General features: G+C 36.8%; 1 protein-coding gene across 2 annotated transcripts; it reads right to left on the bottom strand.

Moving 5' to 3' along the window:
* Positions 1 to 8,117: 8,117 nt before the first annotated feature.
* UBA5 (ubiquitin like modifier activating enzyme 5) lies at positions 8,118 to 23,570 on the bottom strand. Of its 2 annotated transcripts, none has more exons than XM_026681717.2 (12): positions 23,287 to 23,570; positions 18,998 to 19,043; positions 18,823 to 18,907; positions 16,821 to 16,930; positions 16,576 to 16,662; positions 16,416 to 16,500; positions 16,044 to 16,148; positions 12,486 to 12,613; positions 12,210 to 12,345; positions 11,668 to 11,743; positions 10,830 to 10,936; positions 8,118 to 8,722 (listed from the first exon to the last, which is right to left on the bottom strand). In XM_026681717.2, the coding sequence occupies exons 4-12, from the start codon at positions 16,889 to 16,891 to the stop codon at positions 8,639 to 8,641; spliced, it is 879 nt and encodes a 292-aa protein (XP_026537502.1). In that variant the 5' UTR covers positions 16,892 to 16,930; positions 18,823 to 18,907; positions 18,998 to 19,043; positions 23,287 to 23,570; the 3' UTR covers positions 8,118 to 8,638. The 2 variants fall into 2 exon arrangements, with proteins under 2 accessions (XP_026537502.1, XP_026537500.1); XM_026681715.2 differs by having other exon boundaries at positions 18,818 to 18,907.
* Positions 23,571 to 23,597: the final 27 nt, after the last annotated feature.

The raw sequence follows: 23,597 nt of genomic DNA on the forward strand, positions 1-23,597 counted from the left end.
GAGAAGAGAAAAAAAGTTAAAGATTTGTGTTAGTTTATTAACACTGATTTTGAGCATATTATATTCAGCTAAGACTGTTTTTAAATATTTGGCTAATATTTTTAAAAAATTATCTGTTATGCCAGGGGTGCCAAACTCAATTTCATTGGCTGCATTAGCATTATGCCTGCCCTTGGGGGGCAGGTGGACATGGCTAGGTGGGCACATCCCAATCGGGTATGGCCACCTTGATGGGAAAAGTGGGGAATCCCCATCTCTAAGAGGCAGCTGGCAGTCCGAAGCCTGTGCAGCACAGTTGGAAGCATCAGGACCATTGATCTGACACTCCAAGCAGCAGGCAGAGGCACCTGATCAGGCCTGTCAGATGCCCAGGCAGCCATATATCCTGCCAGATGTGCAGTCACCTGGTCCATCCCAGCTGCAGCCGCCGCAGGCAAAAGACAGGTTGTGAGGTTGCGATGAGGCAGCCCAGCTGGTTACCACCACGCTGCAGCCCGTGTGCTTGGCCCCCTCTGTCAAACCTTATCCTACAGCGAGCCTGCTGCTTGTCCCCCAGCACCGATGGCCCCGGTGATGGGAAGAGAGAGTGGGGAGCAGACTCTGGAGGACGAGGTTGGAGGGAGGGGACTGAGCGTCCCACATGTGCATCAGAGTTAAAAGACAAACTTGGACAGATCTACCCCCGCCCTGCCACCTCCCTCCCCTCGCCTCATGGCAGCAGCACCGTAGCAAGTGAAGGGAGAGGCACACAATTCAGTCCGGCTGCCTGTCCCACCCCAGCTGCGGTGGCCACAGGCAAGCAAAGTCAGACAGTGGGAATGGAGTGTGTGGGTGGGTGGCCACCCAGCCCTTCCAATGGGCTAGATCACATGCTTCCTCATGCCTCTGCCTACTGCTTAGGGCCAGTGTGGCGGTTGCAGCACCCCAGACCCACCTCCACTGTGTGTCCTGAGGAGCCCCTCAGCTGATGGGCTATTGCCAGACACCATTGGCATGCTCACTGCCTCCTTTGCATGCCTGGGGCATCTGGCAGGAACATTCAATCTTTCACTGTTTCTGGGATGGCCCTGTGGGCCAAATTTCAGCCTTGTATTTAACATGTCTGGTTGAAGGCTTTGTTCCTGCCCTCAAACAATAAGGCTGGTGCACATGAGCAAGCAGTGAATCCGGGCCATGGACGGTGTTGTTTCCTGAGCCTAGCCTTAGATTCCATAGGGCTGCCCTGCCACCTCAGCCCCGCCCCCTGGTCACATGCACAGGAAACGGTGAGTGTGCGAGCACTGGAGTCCTGGCCGAAATGAAGCGCTCAGCCTGCACTCAGCCTTTGGGGTAACATGGTCCCCCGGTGACGCCAGACCCCCCACCCCCATGCATGCACACCTCTTATGTGCGCACCCAAGGGGCAGGGCTGGGGCAGCCACTCATGGGCTCCAAGGAAGTCCCGCAGATCTAAGGTTGGTCACTTTCTGGCCCAGATGGCTCCCAGCAGTTTGTAAATCAGTGCCCGGTCAGCAGGGCAACCCTGCAGGGCAGATCTAACCACCTTGTGGGCCAGATCTGGCCCATGGGCCTTGATTTTGACACCCCTGCGTTATGCTATTAATTTTTTCTACCTTTTTTATTTAAAAACTCGAGTTGTTCTGTCCTCTATTAAGTAAATAGAAACCATTTACTAGCCATTTGGATTTTTGGATTGCCATTTTTCTTTGTTGCAGAAAGAAGTTACAAATGAAACTAGGAATTAACAGAACAATTATAGTTTGCATATTATTGTAGATATGTAAATCTCGATGAGATTTATTTTTAAAAATTGAATGTATAGTCAAAATTAAGTATTTGGCTGTTTATACAGATGAATATAGGTAGTCTTGTTATGACAATAATTGACCCTAAAATTTTGCTAAGTGAGGAAATTTTTAAGTAACTTTTGCCCCATTTTAGGACTTTTTGTTACAATTGTTAAGTGAATCACGGCAGTGTTAAGTGAATTATGTGATCACTAAACGAATCTGTCTTCTCCCATTGACATTGCTTGTCAGAAGCTAGATGGGAAGGTTATAAATGGTGGTCACGTGACTCCAGGACAGTGCAACTGTCATAAATAAATGTGAGTTGCCAAGTGCCCAAAATTTGATCATGTGACCATAAGGTTACTACAACTATCGTTAAGTGTGAAAACTGGTCATAAGTCACTTTTTTCAGTGCCATTATAACTTTGGTCACTAAATGAATATTATAAGTTGAGGACTACCTATAGTTGAGATATAAAATAGGAAAACTAGATCTGAATAGAAAAATTTAAAAATAATAACACAAATGTCTAATTGCTAAAAATGTAAACTTTGGCATAGAAAAGAACTTAACTTAAAAATAATCTGGTTTCATTTGTGTCCAATACTAACTATATCCTATAGTTTAGTATTATACAGGTATTCTTACCTACTTTCCTTGTAATTCTTTACGCTTTTCTAAGGACTGGGAAATCACTATTGTTAATGTTCTTTAACTGTACTTTAGTGCCCAAATATGGGCTTGGTTTACTGAAAAAAGCCGATTTCAAATATTGGTTTAGGAAGGTGAAGTTTCAGTGAACTATAATAAACATTATCCAGAGTTGCTTTGCACTTTTTATTGTACTTAATTGAATTAAAAATTTTATTTTTGGGATACTAGTTGTATAGTATATATGGATGTCTGCTGGGAAGGGAGTTTGGGATTAAATAAAAACAGATACATAATACATGGCAACCAGTGGTGGGATTCAGCCGGTTTGCACTAGTTTGGCAGAATGGCAAGACTAGCATGCATTCACATACCTCCAATCCTTTGCTTGCTGCAGTCTGATTTGCAGCAAGCAAAAGGGCTTGGAGGCATATGAATGCACGCTGGTCTGGCGCCTCAAGAAACCTTTCCTTTAATTCAAACTGTAATAACTCAGGTCTTTAATCTGGTTTTTGTAACTGCAGCTCAGACATGCGTTTTATACAGATGTGGTAGCATTTACCAGCTTCTGCTCTTGCTTGTTTACAGAGTTAAGTGCACACAATAGATCAGAAGACTTCCAGTAGCAAAACTGATTGTTCCATTTCAGAGATAAGGGTCCACTTTCTCAATTGCTTTTCTAAATAACTTTTTTTATTTGCAAGTAGGAAAAACAGCCGAGCCAGGTGGGGGACAAAAGAGTTTGAATCCAAGCCCTTTCCTTCTTTTCGTGCTGATTTCCCAAATTGAGTTTTTAATATCGTGCAGAAGAAATAAATGATGTTACAATTTTGCTCCATTTTATGACTTTAGAACTTTTTTTACAGCCCATTTTATGACTTTAGAACTTTTTTTTTTGTTACATCACTGAAATTGCACGTTTAAACCTGGCATTTTTGAATCAGGCAAAATGAGCTTTTTTCTAAACTTGTTTTTTTTTCTTATTTATTCCTATGTGTCCATCCTTTTCCCTAAGAATGGATACCTCTAAATTGCGGTGTAGACACAGGGTGTGTGGAGAGTTCACACATTTTGCATGCAATGCGAGTTTTGCCCCATTTTTATCACTTTCTTTGATTTGACTATGATCCCAAGTGCCTTTGTTCCTTCATAAAGTTTATACTTGACTGTTTCCTAGTATTTGATTGCTTATTGTACCCTATGACTATTATTGTGTTGTGCCTTATGATTCTTGATGAATGTATCTTTTATGTACACTAAGAGCATTTGCACCAAGACAAATTCCTTGTGTGTCCAATCACACTTGGCCAATAAAGAATTCTACTCTACTCTACTCTACTCTACTCTATTCTTCTGGCAGTTCTCATGTATTTTTAGAGCCTTAACTTCAAAATTTTAAAACATTATCTTATTAGCATGTGAAATATGTAATTTGTTAATTTTTGTGGCGTTACAATACAGGTCGTCCTCAATTTACAACAGTTCTTTTAGTGACCATTCAAAGTTACAACAACACTGAAAAAAGTGACATGTCCATTTTTCACAGTTCTACCTTTCCAGCATCCCTGTAGTCATAAGATCAAAATTCAGATGCTTGGCAACTGGCTCATATTTGCTGTGTCTCAAGATCAGGGGATCCCATTTTGTGATCTTCTGACAAGCACAGTCAATAGGGAAGCCAGATTTATTTAACAACCAGGTGACTAACTTATAAACTGCAGTGATTCACTTAACAACTGAGGCAAGAATAGAATGGGGTAAAATTACTTTAAAATGTCTCACCTAACAACAATTTTGCACTCAAAATTTTAAGTACCTATACTGATTTTTTGGACAGTATGTTTTTCAGGTCTGCTTACAAATTGCAAACAACGTATCAACAGCATTGCCTTACAAGATTTTAAAAACCTACTTTGGCATTTCATCAACACCTTTGCTGTTAACTGGATTTTCTAGAGTCCATTTAATTTCACTTTCCAAAATGTTTGACTTAATGATTATATTATTATGTCAGTGATAGTGTTGATTTACCACTTAAAAGAAGCAAAGAGATAAGTATAAGTATCCCCAACATGACAGCAATTGGGACCAGAGTTTCCTTTGCTAAAAAAATCCTTTGATATGATTATAAACCATGATAGCAACCTCTGCAGTTCCAGTTGCCAGAGTTATAGAATACTATGGTTGTTAGGCATGTTAATTTCCTGCTGGCTTCCCTCAGTCAAATCAGTGTGGGAAGCTGGCAGGAAGTTTCAAGTCCCAAAAGGCTTGCCAAGGATTTGGCAGGCAGGTAAGTGGTTGCTGCTGGATGGGAAAGGGTGCAAGATTGAAATGGAAACAGTGAGGCTTGGAAAGAGTGCAGGGGATAGATGAGGGTGGAAGAGAGGGTGGAGGGTGTGTGGGAGGTTCTGAGATGATGTGTGGAAGCGTGCAAGGGAGCTGCAGTGTTGCTCAGGAACGAGAAGGGCACAATGAATCAGGAAAGATATGCATGGGTACGAGGTATGGCAAAAGCCATGGAAGTTATATGAAGGTATAAGAAAAGTGCTGTTAGATTCAAGAGGGCGTTAACAAAACTTAATGGTATGCAGGAATATTTGCAAATAAAGTATAGTGGTGGAAGGGGAAGGTCTGGCAAAGTTTTAGGGAGATGTAACAAGGATCAGAGAAAGAGAGGCACATGAATGGTGGAGGTGGTACTGGGAGGCTCAAGAAGGGGTTGCAGAAGTGCACAAATGAACAATGAAATGAACAATAGAGGTTAAGGGAGGATTCATAATTGAGGAAAACTTAGCCCAGAAACTTGAGACCTTTCCTGCAGTTTCCCCATTGATTTTCTTGAGTTAGCCAGCACAGAAGATCCAAATGGCAATCCCATGAGTCTTTGAATTATAGTTAGAAAAGTATTTTACAGAAAAATATGATTAAGGAGTATAAAAAGAAATTAAAGGAATATATTGATAATTGGATAAAGAAAAAGACTTAATGACTGTTTGGATGCAAGTGAAACTTTATGAGGGGTTATTTTACTCAATTCAGCTGTTTGGAGAAGAAGAAATCTCAACAGATACAAAAGATACAGGATGAAATTAAAATTACAGAAACTAAACTGCAGAAAACATTAATGGACTCTAAAATTCTACATCTAATTAATCTATATCAAGATGTTTTACCACAAATGTGTTTTTATTCCACATACTGAATGACCAATGTTCTATTTAAACTATGGCAAAGGAAATGTCTAAGATTTTATATGGCAAAAGAAAAAAAAGAATAAATATAAATTGTTGCAAGATACTAAAGAGATGGTTTGGATTTACTAGATTTAAAACTGTACTTTAATGCTTTTTTGGTCTAGCTCAGGGGTGTCAAACTTGCAGAATCACATCTGATGTCTGTACAATTAGCACCAGGCCCCCCCAAGGCTGTGTGCTTTCTCCACTTTTCCCTATATACCAATGACTGCATCTCAAACGATCCATCTGTTAAAATACTGACGTTTGCAGATGACGTTTGCAGTGATTGGTCTCATTCGAGAAAATGATGAATCGGCATACAGATGGGAGGTTGTACAACTTGCCTCGTGATGTAACCGGAACAATCTGGAACTGAACATTCAAAACCGTAGAAATGGTGGTAGACTTTAGAAGAAACCCACCCATACTATCATCTCTTACAATACTAGACAACACAGTATCAACAGTGGAGACCTTCAGATTTCTAGATTCTATCATATCACATGACCTAAAATGGACACCTAGCATCAAAAACGTAATCAAAAAAGCACAACAAAGAATGTTCTTTCTGCGCCAACTCAGAAAGCTCAAACTGCCCAAGGAGCTGCTGATACAGTTCTACAGAGGAATTATTGAGTCTATCATCTGCACTTCTATAACTGTCTGGTTTGGTTCTGCAACCCAATAAGTCAGACACAGACTTCAGAGAGCAATTAGGACTGCAGAAAAAACAATTACTACCAACCTGCCTTCAATCGAGGACCTGTATACTGCAAGAGTCAAAAAGAGGGCTGTGAAAATTTTTACAGACCCCCTCACATCCTGGACATAAACTGTTTCAATTCCTATCCTCAAAATGGCGCTATAGAGCACTGCACACCAGAACAACTAGACACAAGAACAGTTTTTCCCCGAACACCATCACTCTGCTAAACAAATAATTCCCTCAATGCTGTCCAACCATTTACAAAGTCTGCACTACTGTTACTATTAATCTCATCACTCAACACCCATCCCCTCCCACTTGTGACTGTATGACTGTAACTTTGTCGCTTGTATTCCTACGATTTATATTAACTGTTTCCTAGTATGATTTGATTGCTTATTGTACCCTATGACTATTATTAAGTGTTGTACCTTGTGATTCTTGACTCTTGATGAATGTATCTTTTATGTACAGAGAGCATTTGCATCAAGACAAAATCCTTGTGTGTCCAATCACACTTAGCCAATAAATAATTCTATTCTATTGTTATATTAGTGGCTAGTACTTGTTAAATTGGTAAAGTAAGAACTTGGAGGCTATAGCAACAGCAAAAGTATTTAGACTTATATACTTATATATAGTGCTCTCCAAATGGTTTACAGCATATTGCCCCAACAATCTGGATTCTTATTTTACTGACTGCAGAAGAATGGAAGGCTGAGTCAACCTTGAGCCTGGTGAGATTCGAACTGCCAAATTGCAGGCAGAAGTAGCCTGCAGTACTGCATTCCAATTACTGTGCCACCATGACTCTATTATATTTTATATTTTACTGTGTTGAAAAAAGTTCAAAGTGAATGCTTTTTCCCCCTTTCATTTTTTACACCTCTCCTTCCCCTTTCTCTTTCCCCTTTTTCTCCTATTTTTATTTTCATTTGTATTTTGTATCATGACAATCTTAATAAAATTCTTGGGGAAGAAAGAAAATGGCAGTCACATGATTACAGGCTACTGTAACCTGTCATTTAAATGTGAGCAAGTTGCCAAGCACTCAAATCACGATCATTTGATCAGGCGCAGCTGGAACTCCCAAGGACCAGACATAATAATTTGTTCAGCTATTGTAACTGAATGATCATAAGTTGAGGACTAATTGCATATGCATCCTTTGCTGTCATCTAATATTCAATTCATACTTTTTTGTTCTAAATCTTTTAAATTTACTTTCATCTATAAGCATTATTCAAAATATCCCAGATATATTACAGTTTATAATGTCAACACTTGCTACATAGCTAGGATAATTTACAGGTAAATAACACTATTGAAACTATATTGAAACTAAATTAAGGTTTCTGTTCCACCAAAGGCTCTCATCCATTTTCTCTAGCTTGTAAAGTCTACCTTTGGGTTTATTTTCATTCTTGACTTGGTTCAGAAAAGGATTTTAGTGTTTAGTGAGTGTTTGTGAAATATTTTCCCATTAAGTTAAATCATAGGTAATGATTTTAAGGTTTTTTTTTGTACTACATGCCATGTGTTTGTGTAAAACTCCTTTCTATGACAGTGAAGGAAACATTTGTTTTGTTTTCTTTACAATTATGTAAAATCCAAAATTATGTTTTAAAATGGAAGTCATATTGCTAATGAATGAATTTTACACTATAGGTTAATTCAATTGAATTTTCTTTAAACTACATATTCTGTATATGACAGCAAATCCGGAAAAATAATTTTGGATCATGGTTTATTGCTCTTGCTGAATGTAAAGTAGCACAACTTTGCTCATTTTGGCTTCCAACTGTCATGATTACTGTACAAGATACATAAGATTCAATCTCAAAACATCTAGAGAAGGAACTCTACACTTAATTCATGATTTAGCATTATGGGTGAATTAAGAGTAGTATTTCAAAAATTAAATATAGCTACATCTAGTGAAACCTTTAATTTTTGTAAACATAAGGGACATTAGAACTTTTGCCAGATTATTAAATAAAACTTTTACAATTCACAAAATATCTTTGTGCTTGATTTGATATACCATTATTCTCATATTATTAAATTTATTGGATTACTTTAATGCTTTCTGGAAATTTGGAAATATAGTTTCTAATAATGTATTAAGTTATGGAAATTTAATGATACTATCATCAAAACAGAGTGATAAATATACAATGAGTGAAATTTAGCCAGAAACCATTAAATAGCTATAAAGCACTAAAAATAACGGGTCCCTGACACATTCTGCATATTATATATTCTTCATTTTAGCAATAAGTTCTTCAAGACTTTCTTCAGATTCTTCAACCATTTCTCCAGCAGGAATACAGTCTTTCTGTTAATGATAGAAAAGAAAAATAACTCCTTCACATCCAATTCATCCAAAAATAAAAGAGTTGTAAGGAATCTTGATAGTCTTCTAGTCCAATCCCCTACTCAAGCAGGAGACACTATACCATTTCAGACAATTGGCTGTCTAATCTCTTCGTTAAAAACTCCAGTGATGTAGCACCCAAAACGTCTGAAAGCTAGTCATTCCACTGACTAATTATTCTGTCAGAAAATTTCTCATTAGTTCTAGGTTGATACTCTACTTGATTAGTTTCCACCCATTGTTTCTTGTTCTGCTTTAGGTCAGGGGTGTCAAACTGGATTTTATTAAGGGTTGCATCAGGTTGTATTTGACCTTGGGGTACTGGGTGGGCATGACCAGTGTGGACATGGCCAGCTCAATGTCATTTAGGTCGGGGGCACCTATGGTGGCCCAAGTGCTCTGCCAGCAAGAACACGCTCCCAAGGGCCCATGGCCCTCGTGAGCTGTTTTCAGCTGTGATGGCCTTCTGCAACCCTCTGCCAGAAAAAATGGAGCTTGGGACAGCTACATGCAGCCCTACTGAGCAACATTTTCTCTGGCAGAGGCACCGCGGGCCAGTCCTTGTTTTCACTGCAGCCTTGCAGGCCAGATCTAAGGACCCCCCAGGCCGGCTCCGGCTCCTGGGCCTTGATTTTGACACCCCTGCTTTAGGTGCTTTGTGGCAGCCCCTTAGATATTGGAGCACTGCTATCAAGTCATCCCTAATCTCTCTTCATTAAACTAGACCAAGGGTCAGCAACTTGCGGCTCTGAAGCCGCATGTGGCTCTTTCATCCATCTGCTGTGGCTCCCTGTCACTGGTAGGCTCCACAACTGATAGGGCTTTCAGTTAGGGCAGGTAGAGGAAAAAGGACGCTGTGCTAGGAGGAGACTCTACGGTGGGGAAACTGGACTTCCAGTCAGCAGAGGAAAAAGGATGCTGCCCTAGGAGGAGAAGCTATGGTGGGGGAAACCAGACTTCCGGTCAGTTCCAGAATTGAACCGGGCGTTTCCGGTTACGACCTCTGTGGCTCTTTGACTGTTGCTAGACACATGCAATTCCTGCTCATGTTTTAGCTTCCAGTCCTCTAATCACTTTTGTTGTTCATTTGAACTCTGGAGTCTCAACATCATATTGTGGCAGCTATGGTGGGGGAAACCAGACTTCCGGTCAGTTCCAGAATTGAACAGGGCGTTTCCGGTTACGACCTCTCCACGTGGCTCTTTGACTGTTGCTAGACACATGCAATTCCTGCTCATGTTTTAGCTTCCAGTCCTCTAATCACTTTTGTTGTTCATTTGAACTCTGGAGTCTCAACATCATATTGTGGCAACCCAAAATGGATGCAGTATTCCAACTGTGATCTTACCAAGCACTATAAAATGGTAATAACACTTCACATGATCTTAATGCAGCCTAGAACTGCATTAGTTTTTTTGAAGAGTGCAGCAGACTGTTGGCTATATTTAAGTGATTGCCCACTAAAACTCCATGATCCTGTTAGATATTATAAACTATTACTATTACCAAGACAGGTATCACCTATATCCGTGTATTTTCTTGCCTAAGTGTAAAACCTTACTTTACTCATCACGAATTTCATTTTGTAATTTTGTTAAGTTCCTTCTGTATCTTGAGCCTATCATCTAGAATGTTGACTTTTTCCAGCAGCTTATTCATTCATTGCAGTTGGTGAATTCCCCTTCTGTATCCTCATCTGAATCTTTTATGAAGATATTGAAAAGTAAGGGTGCAAAGACAGAATCTTGGGATATCCCACTGCATACTTTCCTCTATGTAGATGCAGTTCCATTAAGGACTACACACTGAAGCAAAGCATTTGTTCCACAGGGTAGAGATAACCAAATTTGGCAGGTATACTAATACAAGCCAATGATTATACTTCAGCAACTATTTTCACATTAATAGACAACTTCAATAATACATCTTGGGGAAATAAAGTGTGCTTAGAAAACAACAGCTTTAAATCAGTTTAGCAAAACCTAGTTAAACCCATTCTAAACAAGATATGATGGATTAGATCCTAAAACCAAATTTCAAGAACTTGAATGCCAAGCATTTTTATTACCTTGTTTGGTATTGTGTAAGCCAACATAATTCCTTCTGGAAGATCAGGAACTGAACTAGAATCATCTTTCAGCTCTTCTTCTGAAATCTCCGAAACTAACTCTATACCTGAACATTCCCCCAAAAACATAAAAATAAAAATTGTGTAATTTAATAGAATCATGATCATCTTAAAAAGTTTTTTCAAAATATAACAGGTATATAACTAATTGTTTGCTTATCCCTGAGAATCAAAATAGAAATAAGTAATATTTAGAAAGTTTTACTGAGTTTTACTGCTATTTATGCTGCACTAAACAACCAACATACATTATGAACAGTATGGCCATTAAATTTTCTTCTTATTCATAATATGTACAATTTTTTTCTGCATTTTCTCAAGTCCTTTAATGGTTTAGTGATTCCCTAGAGAAAGGACGTCATACTGTAACTTTCTCCCTCATAAAGTTTCATGAAATAATCAGCCTGCCTTTTTGTGGGCATTTCAAGGCAAACAGTCGGTGTCTGCATTCTTCTAACTTCTAACTAACCAACTTCTCTTAATATGGTTTGCTTTCAAATAAATGGTATACAGTAATGTCCTCTGAAAATATTGACAGGGCAGTTTGACTCTGTCTGCTAGGATTAGTTTTCTTCCCTAAAATTCGCCCTTTTTCCCTGTCTACTGTAAGAAGTTTTGTGATCCTCAAATTGTAATAATAATTTTATTGATTTCCTTTTGAAAATTGCCTGAGGATCCTCAGAGACAAAGAAATAAACTGATATCACTAAGGGATTAGTTTTAAACAATTAAATATAGGAACATGCATTATCTTCAGGAGTCTTTTAAAAAAAATCACCCCAGTCATTGTCTTCATGAATTATTTCTTCTTCCTGGTCTATTAATTCTTCTTTTGGATTCACTGCCTCTTTTTTCTGGAAATATAAAGACACCAAAACTAACAACTAAAGCTTTTTAACAACACAAAAACAAAATTAAATAAAGGTAGTTCTCATCTGTGAGGCTGTTGTTTAATTTAACAATTGTGGGCAACAAAATTAAGAATAACAAAATATTAAAAAATATATTTATGCACCTGCCATTTTGCACAAAGACAGCATACACATATCACTCCAAAAATTTTCAAAGAAAATGACAAACTCCAAACTGAAGATATATGAAAGATTTTGCTGAGGATAATAAAATTTAAAGGTAAATCTGCATTTACCAAAAATGGATATACAAAATCACTATACACTATACACTATCACTAATAATGACTACCTGAAATTTACTTATGTGGGAGAAAACACTACAAGAGTTTTTTCCTCTAGCAGGTTCTAAATGAATAATGAACTAACTGGAGAACTAAGAAACCTATTTTTGGAGTTTGTATTTTACCTTATACTGTTCTTGCTGCATTCTGCAGTTTCTGTCACTACATTGTGGATTTGGTTTCATTGTCATGGTGGGAAAGAAATCCTGCAGTGCATTGTAGCCGAGATAAAAGCTCACCATTCCAAAGTTTAATAAATATCTGGAGAAAATGTTAGAATTTAAAAGCTTGTATCAAAACAAGGAATCAAATTCAAAAGATTTTATTCTAGAAGATCCATTGACAAAAAACTACACTTTGAGGTTTTAAAATTAAGGCAACTTAAAGATTTAGCCACATACTTCAGGACATTTTGCACAAGAAGACCAGCAACCACTCCCATAGTGGTGGGAAGACTGGCTGCACAAACTCCCTCTCGTTTCAGAGTTTTCTCATCTATGTTTGCGGCTATGACAAGTGGAGGTGCACACTAACAAAAAGAAAAAGATACAGAAAAGATGTTTATAACCATGAGTTTACAGTATGGAAAAAATATATTTAAGTCATTAATCTGGGCTAAATCCCAAATCCTTATAAAAGCCCAAAGAGGTTTGGAGTTACTGAAAGCAGACTGTTGTAACCCAGCTTATTTTCAGGGACTTATCCATTGCTGTTAACCAGCCTGAGTGAGACGCAAATCCAAGTATAAAGAATTACTGCAAGTTAGGAAATATTGTAGAAATTGTCTAAAAATAGCAATTGGAAAAAAACTATGATTGGTATTGCCAAAGAGACAGAAAAAAAAGGTCAATGGCATTTATTTTATCATCCAAATCCCATTTTTTAGAGACAAGATTATGTATCTTGCATGGTTTTATAGCAAAGTAAAATGTGGTGCTTGAAAAGGTACACTAGATCCAGGTCCGAATCTAACCTCAACTCTGGAAGTCTTTTGGGGAACTTTGGGCCAATTACTCATTCCAAACTACTCTCAGCACTGTTCTGGAATAGTTGGAAGACTGAATGTAAACACTTGATCTGAAAATATAACTGGGCCTCTCTTGAGACCTTTCCAGAGGACCTTTAAAAATTCTGAAAGGGGTTTGCTCGTCATTGGTGTCGGAGTGGAATCTGCGATTGTGCGCAGTTTTGCTTCTTGCTGGAAGGTCCCAATCAGGAGCAGAACCACCCTGGAAGGGTGGTGAAGAAAGGGGGAATCACCTGGAGGGTTGAGGGGAGCCACAACTCCCCGCCCTGACAGGAAAAACCCCTTCTAAAGGCAAGCTGTAACTATGGCCCCAAAATGCCATCACGAAGGTAAAGAACAGCCCGGAAACTAAGACTGTGCTGGAGCGGAGAAGCAGCAAACGGAGTGTGAACCAGGCAAAATACATGGATTTTGAGTTACCCCGGTATTAAAAAATAAAGGACTATATTGGAGGAAAGTGTGTGGAAGCAGTGACCAGAGAAAGTGAGAAAGAAATTGGATTTTATAAAATTGGCTTGAATTATTGTATTGGCTTAACTTGGAGGAGAAAATTTAAAGGAAAATATTTGAACACAACAAGAAATTAGAAATTAAACTGGACAACTATTGGATTATTGGCACTTAAAGGGCATAACTAAATGCTGAAATTGAGTGTGTTGAAAAGAAAAGAAATAATAGATTGAAATTAGCGAATTTAATAAAAGTATTATATTTAACAAAGAATGTTAAAGTTAAGGAAGGAGTGGATTGTGGAAAAGACTCAAGAGCACACCTGATGGTACAGGAAAAACTTCAATGACTTTTTTAAAAAAGTGCTTGGTCTTTCTAAGAAATTGGACTTTGGAATTTAAAAGAAAGTAGCAGAAACTATTATAAAAAATAAAAACCCTGGAAAGTGACATTAGAATTCTACAAAGTGGAAGATATTTGAAAATATTGACATAGAACCACCCAGTGACTGTGGGAAATAGTTGGGAAAGGGCCAACTTGAAGATCTGGAACAAAGACTTAAGGACATTGATTGTTGAAAATAAACTTAAAAGACACTGGCTGAAATAATATACTGGACTTTGGGACTACATCTATTAAGGAAGAGGAAAGAAAAGGAAAAAAGGAGAATTTATAATGGAGGAATTATTTATTGGAATAAGATTGGACTTGCAAGGTATAAGGGAAATGATGAAAATTAAACTTGAAATGTGTAATTACGTATCACAGAAATTAGAAATGGTGACCCAGCTTGTAGAAGAACAAAGTAAACCAGAGGGGGGAGGAGTTTAACAAAGAAGAAGCCAGTTTTGAAGAACAAAGGGAACAACAATTATTTAAGCAGGGGGGGAAAGGAATTAAAATAAAAAATGTGTGGGCTGATGTGATAAAAAAAGGGAGAATGATTCGGAAAATAGAAAAAAGGAGAGGGAAAAAGCCAAAAAGGGAAGTTCGAAAAAAAGAAAAACCAAAAGAGGGAGGGAGAAAAAGTTAATAATTGGAATGAGAAATGGAGGGGAATAAGAATGGGGAAAAGGGGAATTAAGAGAAAGGATCAGAAAATAAAGAGAAATAGGAAGCAAACAAGGATGAAAAGATATTTTCATATCTTTCAATATTGTTAAAAGAACGAGAGACAATGGGTGACAAAAAGGATAGCGAAGGAGATTCCGCAGGGTAATATGTTGTAATATATACAAATAAGTACTGAAAATAGGTAAGTATGTAACTGATGGGATTTTTTTTAGTTTCTTTTTCTTTTTCTCTCTTGTTATTAAAGAATTATCATTACACTAGATATGGAATTTAATAAAATAAATATGGAATCGGGATATTATGAGAATATTATATATTAATTGATGATTAGATGTATAAGAAAAAAAATGATGAAATGAGAACCATTATGGAAAGATTAATATAATTAATTGATTAATTAGACTAATATTTTTGTAATGATGACTAATATTTTTGTAATATTTTTGATGATTTATAAGGTGATTGAGAAAATGTAATGCGGAATCTGACAAAAATTATAATATGTGTGTGTGTTATATAGTAAATAGGGAGATGGTATTAAGGTAAATTGAAGGTGGCTAGAGGGGACAATTTTGAATTAATAAAATAAGGATTGATAAAATTGTAAATATGACAAAAAAAGGTAATATGGGAAATGAACATAGAAATGAGATAAGAATTTTAGATAACATTGTAAAATAAGATATGAGAATATCCTAAGAAAAATGAAATAAGTTATAACATGAATTGTAATTGGATAAGTTTAATATTTAATACTAATAAGGTTAATGTGATATGAAATTGAACAAACAAAATGAATAGGTAACTATGGTCATGTTGTATTGAGATGTGAAACCTGAAACCATACTGCTTGCCAAATGAGAATTTTTTATTTAAAAAAATGGAAGAGGAAATTGAATAATGAAATTACTAGGTATGTTTAACTGATATGGTGGTTGGCACTAGGAGAGAGTATTGAAATGTTGAAAATAAGCAATGAAGGATTTTGATTTGATGTGAATACGTGTATTAAGAAATATGATTGGTATTATTAAGTTTGCCTATACTAAAATGTATGATATATTGATGCCACACTGTTAATGTATTGTTGTGTATATGTAGATTGAAATAAAAAAACTTGGGGAAAAATTCTGAAAGCAGGATTTTAAAAAAGATTGATGTTTGAATACTTTCTCGGTTAACAAAAAAGGAAACCTCTGAAGGCAATAAATTGTTAATATTAAAATTCTATTCCTAATGAATATGCATTTTCTAGATCTCAAGCTGGAAGTTATTGTGGACCAGTATGTGGATGCAAATGAGCATCTAGGATGCCTTTGCACAGTCCTAACACAGATATACATTGCCATTAATTGGATGAATGAAAGATTTCTCTAAAGCAGAAAAGAACAAGAAGTCAGATACATACTGCAAAACAAGCTGATTCACCAGGTATGATCAACTGAATATGACCAGAAACGGCATTTTCGCTTACTCCAGATTCCATCCATACTTGTCCAATCTCATTACAAGCCTTTAAGAAAAAGACATGACATTTGATTTGCTAAAAATAGTATAAGAGGTATATACAACTGCACAACATCAGGCAGAAACCAGGGACTGCAGAACCTAAAGAGTCCACACAAAGAACTCAATCAGTTCAGGATTATAATGCTTGATGCTCTGGATTTTTCATGCTATCACAATTTTCTAATAACAGGCACTCAATTTGTATTGGATAAGAATAAGCAAACATCAATTAAGATTCATTAATGAGAGTTCTGAATATTTATTTACTTACAGTGTTAATTGCCATACGAGCTTCAAAGTTATCTACACAGCCTAGTAGAAGATCCACAGGTTTTCCTTCTTCTAATCCACCATTACTACAGTATTAATAAAACCAAGTCAAACAGTGCTATTATGCATACTGTAAATACACTTCTAAAAACTATTTTTACCTGATCCTATTCATAAAGTGCTGAAAGTTGGCCACAGTAGTGATGTTGTAATTATGTACTTCAAAGCAGACATCAGGATTAATATTCCTTTAAAAAGAAAACTGCTATTTATGATGTTCACATAAATATTTCTTAAACAACTTTCACATCAAATGCAATGTTCTATCTTTCTGGTAATGTTTTTTAAAGTTGGTGTGACATATCCCCATGTTAATACTTGTAAACCCGTTTTCCCCATCATATACCTTAAAGTGTGTTCTGCTGCTTTCACTTTGCTCAGTCCAGCTTGTTGGGGTTGAAAAAAGAGCCTATTCATATTCGCCAGTTCCACCTTATCATAATCAAACAAGAGCAGCTAAAAAAAATACAATAATACATATATGGTTTCCATTCATTTCTGAATAAGACTAAGTCTTGATTATATAATATACTGTATACTTATACTAATGTATGTGTGCTTTGGAATGGTCTATATAATGGTCTATATAACTTCAAATTAGCTCCTTTTTAAAGAGGATATAATTAATTTGAATTAGGGAGGATTGTTCTAAGAATTATCATGTAAGTAATCTATTTCTTTTCTTCCTAGCTCGTAGTTCAGCTGAAAAATTAAACAAAACAGTAGGCCAAAGGTACCTTGAAACTCAAGCTGAAATGGCAAAAGGCACATAATTATAAAGACTAAGTAAATTTAGTTAATATTAGTTAATTTAGTTAAGGCTTTCATGAAAAACGCTGTTCTATATCCACAGAAGTGGATCAACTCTGCCACAATTTTTTCAACTAATCCAAAATTGATTCTTGGATTTAACAAAGTATGTTAGATCCAGCAAGTATTCAAAATACTTGCAACAGATAAGCAATCTTTAAGCAATATACTTATTCAATTATCAATGTCCAAGGAAGAGTACTTTCAGATTAAGTGATTAATGAATATCAAATAGACAAGCACCAACTTTTCTAAACCACTTGTAAGTTTGTAATTTTAAAATGGAACTTGACTCTAATTTCTTTCAAATATCTTCTAGGAGTACATATCTTACAATATGTATCTTACAATGAGTAAATATGTATCTTACATGTCTCTTCTGATGTATGTGGACATTGATTATTCTGGTGGATAATCAAGAACTAAATGGGAGAAGTATGGTTCTCCTCCTGTTAAACCTTATAGAGCATGAGCATGATCTTAGAAGCATGATCAGCCAAATGTTTTAGACTGGATTTTGCATTTAGTCCACTTATCAATTCCTTCCCAAGGACGGGAATAGATCAATGTTGTTTGATGGTGTTAAAAGGTGTTCCAGGATGTAAACTGTTCCGAGTAAAGCTGCCTTTTGACTGATAGTGATTTTGTCAATGCGAATGATGTTTAAGTGGTGCTCCATATGTCTTGGAATTGTGCCCAAGCACGTATTACCATTGATACTTACATTCGTTGTTCTACTTCTATTTGCATGTATTTTCATTCTGTTATTTTCAATTGTCTCTCTTCTCTTCTGCTGTTTCCAGGTATTGCAATATCCACTCTCCAAACATTTTGTTTTTTATCAATAATTGTTAAATTGGTAGTATTATTATTCTGTCTGACTGCCTGCAAGGATTGGGGTATAGAGTACTTGTTTTCTGTCATTCTGCTTTTACGTGTGATCCAAGTCATGTCTACCCTAGTAAGAGATGCTGGCAGGCTTGATCCTCTTCCCCAAGTTATTTATAATATGCATAAAACTGGAGGGAAAGGCCAGTCATTGATCTGGATGAAATATCATCATATGATAATTACACACCTTTTAAGTCCTCACACCAGCCTGGGCAAGTGAGGTGGTAGATACCTTGACCCAGACTCTGGGACAATAGGAGACTGGGACAATAAGTTAAAACAAGTTCAAATTAATTCCAGAAAGCCAGAGTTGCTGTTCAAAAACCATCTAGCTCATTGTTTTTAATGTAAGCTTCTTAGAATATATTGAATAAGAGTGTAAGTTAAATAATAAAATGTCTTTTGAACAAAAATAGGGCAGTAGTATTACTGAAAATGTAAATGTGAGAAGGCACACATTCTATAAAATGCAAGCTGAGGAAATCCATCATGGGCCATCATTTATATGTCTGTCACTCAAGCATTACAATGTACACTATGAATACACTCTCAAAAAATGAGAATTTATTTCTCCTTAGACTTCCAATATTTTTATGCAGGACTAAGAATGCAGTGTAATTATAATGAAGGAATGACTATTACCTTACCAATGCCACATCTTGTCAGCATTTCAGCAGTCACACTGCCAATTCCACCAACACCCACTATTGCCACAGCAAATGAACGAATTTTCTAGGACAAGAAACCAAAGTTTTGAATGCTTTGCCCTATCAAGTTAAAACTTTGTGGCAAGTTATTTACAAAAAAAAAACATTAGCCTACCTCATAATCTTTCACAATTCCCATTCTTTTCAGTGCCATCAGGCGACTACAGCAGAGAAGAGAAGCAGAAAGAAAAGCAGTTTGTTAAAAAAAAATTTTTAATTCACTACAGGACATAGCAGCTTCCCAATATGAGATGAATAATTCCACAGTTCATAAATTATTTCAACTTTAAATCTCTATTTAGCAAATGGTTTGCTGTACAATCAGCAGATCTATTGAAACTACAATCTGTTTAGAAGTATCAATTAATTTATGACATTCAGAAATATATGAGTTAGTGTAAATGGGCATATGTAAATATATTTAATACACCCATAGATTTCTAACTGTTGTACAGTTAAATTTTACCTTCTATAGAGCTGTGAGAGTATTGTACATCATTTTTACATTTGTTTTGTATACCGATGGGTCCTTGACTTACAACTGTTCACTGAGTGACTATTCAAAGTTTCAACAGCACTCAAAAAAGTGACTTATGATCACTTTTCACCCTTACAACCATTGCAGCATCCCCATGGTCATGTAATCAAAATTCAGATGCTTAGATTGTAGATTGTGCAGTAAGCTATTGGAAGAGACAGATACATCAAACAGGAAGTTCCATATGTTCTACTCATCTTAAGATTTTACAATATATTTTTCAGATAAATCTCTGCTCATTGCCATGTTGGAATCACACCCCTACTATAACTCAGTAGTTTCAGATAATCCACAATAATTTCCATGATTCCTTTCTTGCTCTGGCTTTGACAAATGAAATGCACTTGTTCTGAACATTCAAGATTATATATACTTATATGAGGCATTGATCTCCATTATATAATGCCAGGTCAAAAATTTATGTTGCTTTGCAAGCATGGCTTGTTAAAAACAAATCATGTCAAACAAACTTTATTCCCTTTTTTGGATAAAGTAACTAAATTAGGGAACCAGCAAAATGCTGTGGACATAATACCGGCATTCTTAGACTTCAGCAAGACATTTGATAAAGTAGATTTCTTCTTGTTAAGAGCAATATGGGATAGATATGACTAGATGGATTTTTGATTGGCTGACCCATAGCAGATAGTCCTCAATGGAACTACATCTACATGGAGAGATGTATGCAGTGGGGTATTTCAAAGTTCTCAGTATTCTTCAATATATCCATAAATCTAGAAGAGGGGATAGAAGAGGAAGTCCTAAGATTTGCAGACACCACCATGCTGGAGGGAGTAATTAATATTTTGGAAGATAGGCTCAAGATCCAGAAAATCTTGACAGACTTGAGCATTGGGTCCTATCAAACAAGATGCAGTTGGGGTTTCCTTAAGCAAGAAAAATCAAATGCGTAGGTATAGAATAGGTGGTACCTGGCTCAATAATCATAATTGTAAAAGAGATCTAGGTATCCTTGTAGACCACACTTAAGCCAGCAATGTTTTGCAACTGCCAAAAATGTCAGTACAGTCCCAGGCTACATCAATAAAGGAATAGTGGCGGAACTTCCGGTTTGTCGGCTTCAGCAGCGGCAGGGATTTGCGAAGCTGCGCGATCCCGCCGCGCTAGCCGTTTTGGGGCTCCGACCCACACGGTACGGAGCTAGGCCGACCCTGCAGGGGCAGCTGAAGGTAGGGGGATCCGGAGAAGGGACTGGGGGTGTTGCAGACCCCTCCTGGCCGGCAGAACCCCTTTTCCCAGGACGGTGCAGCGGCGGTCCGTAATGGCCGCCACAAAGAAGCTGGCAGCCGGGTAAGAATGCGCAGGAGGAAGTGGAGAAAGTGATTGAGAGGAGAAAGTTTTTCTTGGCTCCTAGGACTCTAAGACATATTTAATAAAATTCCTGAAAAGTATGACTTTCTGAATAATACCTGCCAGAAGAGGAAAAAGCGGCTGTTTGAAGGTGCTGAAAGGATAGCTTTCCCTCTTTTCCTACGGAATAAATAACTGGATATTAAGAAACCTATTTTTTTAGGTGGAAATTGGTTTTAAGCGATGAGTGGAAGAGAGAGGATTAAAAAGAAAATATTTGTATGCTAAGACTTTGTTGGAGCAGATGCCTTAAGGATTTGAAGACTAGAATATATTGTAATAAGATTTTAAACAGATTTGGACTTTCTTTCTCTTTGATTGATATTACCCCAGAAGGAGAAAGTGAGAACTCTGCCTTGGTTTGGACTGATTGATAACTTTGGGACTGTTTTATCTTTTTATTTTCTTTTGAATATTCTGGTTGTTGTAAGAAGAAAGAAGGAGAAAAGGAAAGAAAAGATTTATAATGGCTCTTTCTGTTGAGGAACTAAGAAAAGAATATGAACAAGCAAAAAAAAATGGTAAAGATGGTGTGGAAGAAGCTTTCCTTTTCTTAGAAATGGCGCTTATTAATTATCAACAAACATTACAACAGATGAAGACAGCAGAGGAACAAGAAAGAAAGGAAGGAGCCATCTTTAATGAATCTCAGAATTTGATCCAGAAAGAAGGAAGAGAGAAAGAAAAGAAAAGAAGAGAAAAGAAGAAAACTAAAGGACTTAAGGACTTAAGATCTAAAAAACATTTAAGAAAGGGAAAAATAAAGTGCAAAACCAATATGATGATAGTAAACAAAGGGGAAAAGGAATACGACAGAGAAGGGAAGTCGGTAAGGCAGAGGCTAGAAGAAGGGGGGGTAGAAAGGTTTGTTGGGAGAAGAAAGAAAGGGAAAAGGTGGAGAAAAGCTACGTTTTGAAATTAAATGAAAAAAAGGAATTTTTATGGATAATGGATAAAGTATAATTTTTTTTTAAAAAAAAAGATTTTGCAAGGTACATAAGATGAGATGGTAGTATTGCAATGGTTTAAGAGTTGATAAGAGATTAAAATGTTAAAATGTTTAAAAATGATTGGCTTTAAAACTTAATAATAGGAGAGGTTTAGAATATTGTTTTAATTAAAGAGTTTAATAAAATTATGGTATTGATGTTATTATAAAATTTTTATTATAGTATTTTTTTTTTAATATTTGGATTTATTGTCTAATTATGCACTTAATTGTATTGGATGTATTAGTTAGATAGAATGTACCAAGCAAAATCTGATTGGGTATTAGATATTATTTTAAAGATTAATTTGATTAACTTAGGGGGGAGATAGAAAGGCATCATACCCTGATTAATGATTTCAGGAGAAACTGATTTTCTTTTTTTCATAAGGAATGAGACAAAGGGATGATAAAAATGGACAAAAGATACAAATATAATGATTCAAACTAAGATGATTAATTAAGGTAGAATTAAGAAGTGTGAAATATGTGGAGAAGTTAATATAGAAGGCTTAGAATGGTAAATAAAATAAGTAATGATATGTAAGATGAGCATGAATATAATTGAAGTCCATGAGAGAGAGACACCTGGGTCCAAGTTACTTTCCAAAAAGATTTTTTTATGTTTTGTGTGTTGTGTGTATATGTCTTTTTTGGGGGGAGAATTAGTAAAAACTTGTAGAAATATAGAATGAGAATAATGGTAACTAAGTCAGAAAGAAACAGATGAAATAATAATAATGATATTGAATAAGAGTAAAGAGAAGTAAAGAGAAATTGAATAAGAGGTTTTGGTATGTTATATGGAAATGGTTTAAAACAGAATCATAATTTATCTGACTTGTTAAATTTACAATGGAAAAAGGTTTAAACATGTAATGAATAATGATAATTTGTGTGTTTTAAAAATTAATAAAACTTGTTTTAAAAAATAAAATAAAGGAATAGTGGCAATGAGAAGTGATAGTACTGCTTTACATTTGTCAACCTAGAAGTAAGAAAAAAATTTCTAACATGAGAGCAATTAATGGAATTGCTTGTGTCCTGGGACTGTGGGTGCTCTATACTGGAGATTTTCAAAAATAGACTGGGCAATCATTTGACTGGGATTTTATAAGGCTCCTGCCTTGATCAGGGATTTCGACTCTAGTCCGAGGTACATTCCAGCCTTATGATTATGATTCAGGGAGTATTGGTTCGCAAAGCCCATCACGATCTCGAACAGCAGACTCCGAGACACTTCCTGTCACGTAGTATTGCTGCTTCAAAGAACGAATGTGAACTGCAATGTGGCTGCAAACATTTGTTCTATGATTAAGAACGATGGTGTTTCTCTGAACATAGTTTTAAACATTTAGTTCCGAAATTCCAAGGAAAAATCGAACTGAGTTTGCATCCAGAAGAGGCTTCGTGCCCAGCTGGTAGAGGAAGCTAAGGCAGCCCCACCAACGGCCTCTCCCCTTCGCACGTCGTCCTTCACCCAGACCTCGCCTCGGCTACCACTCACCTGTACGGATTGGAGTCCGTCACCTCGGGGCTCATCTCCGCGATCCGTGCTCGTAGGCCCCGACTGCCTCCTCTCTCTCGGACCAGCTCTTCCTCCAGTTCTTGGATGCGCCGCCGTAGCTGTTCTATCTGGTTCCCCGAGGTGGTCATGATCGGGGCCTGCAGTTCTAAAACAGCACCCTCTTTCACCAAAAAAACTTAGACGTCTAGATTTCCACCGGTGTCCAGCCACTCAACTCAGCTCAAACCAGTCAATCCCTTCAATAGAGACACGTCTATGTCTCCAACGCTTCCTGGGGTAGCAGCAAAAGC

This window comes from Notechis scutatus, chromosome Z (assembly GCF_049901735.1).
Source record: "Notechis scutatus isolate UNSWTSFEM ecotype Mainland chromosome Z, rNotScu1.2, whole genome shotgun sequence".
Classification (NCBI taxonomy): domain Eukaryota; kingdom Metazoa; phylum Chordata; class Lepidosauria; order Squamata; family Elapidae; genus Notechis; species Notechis scutatus.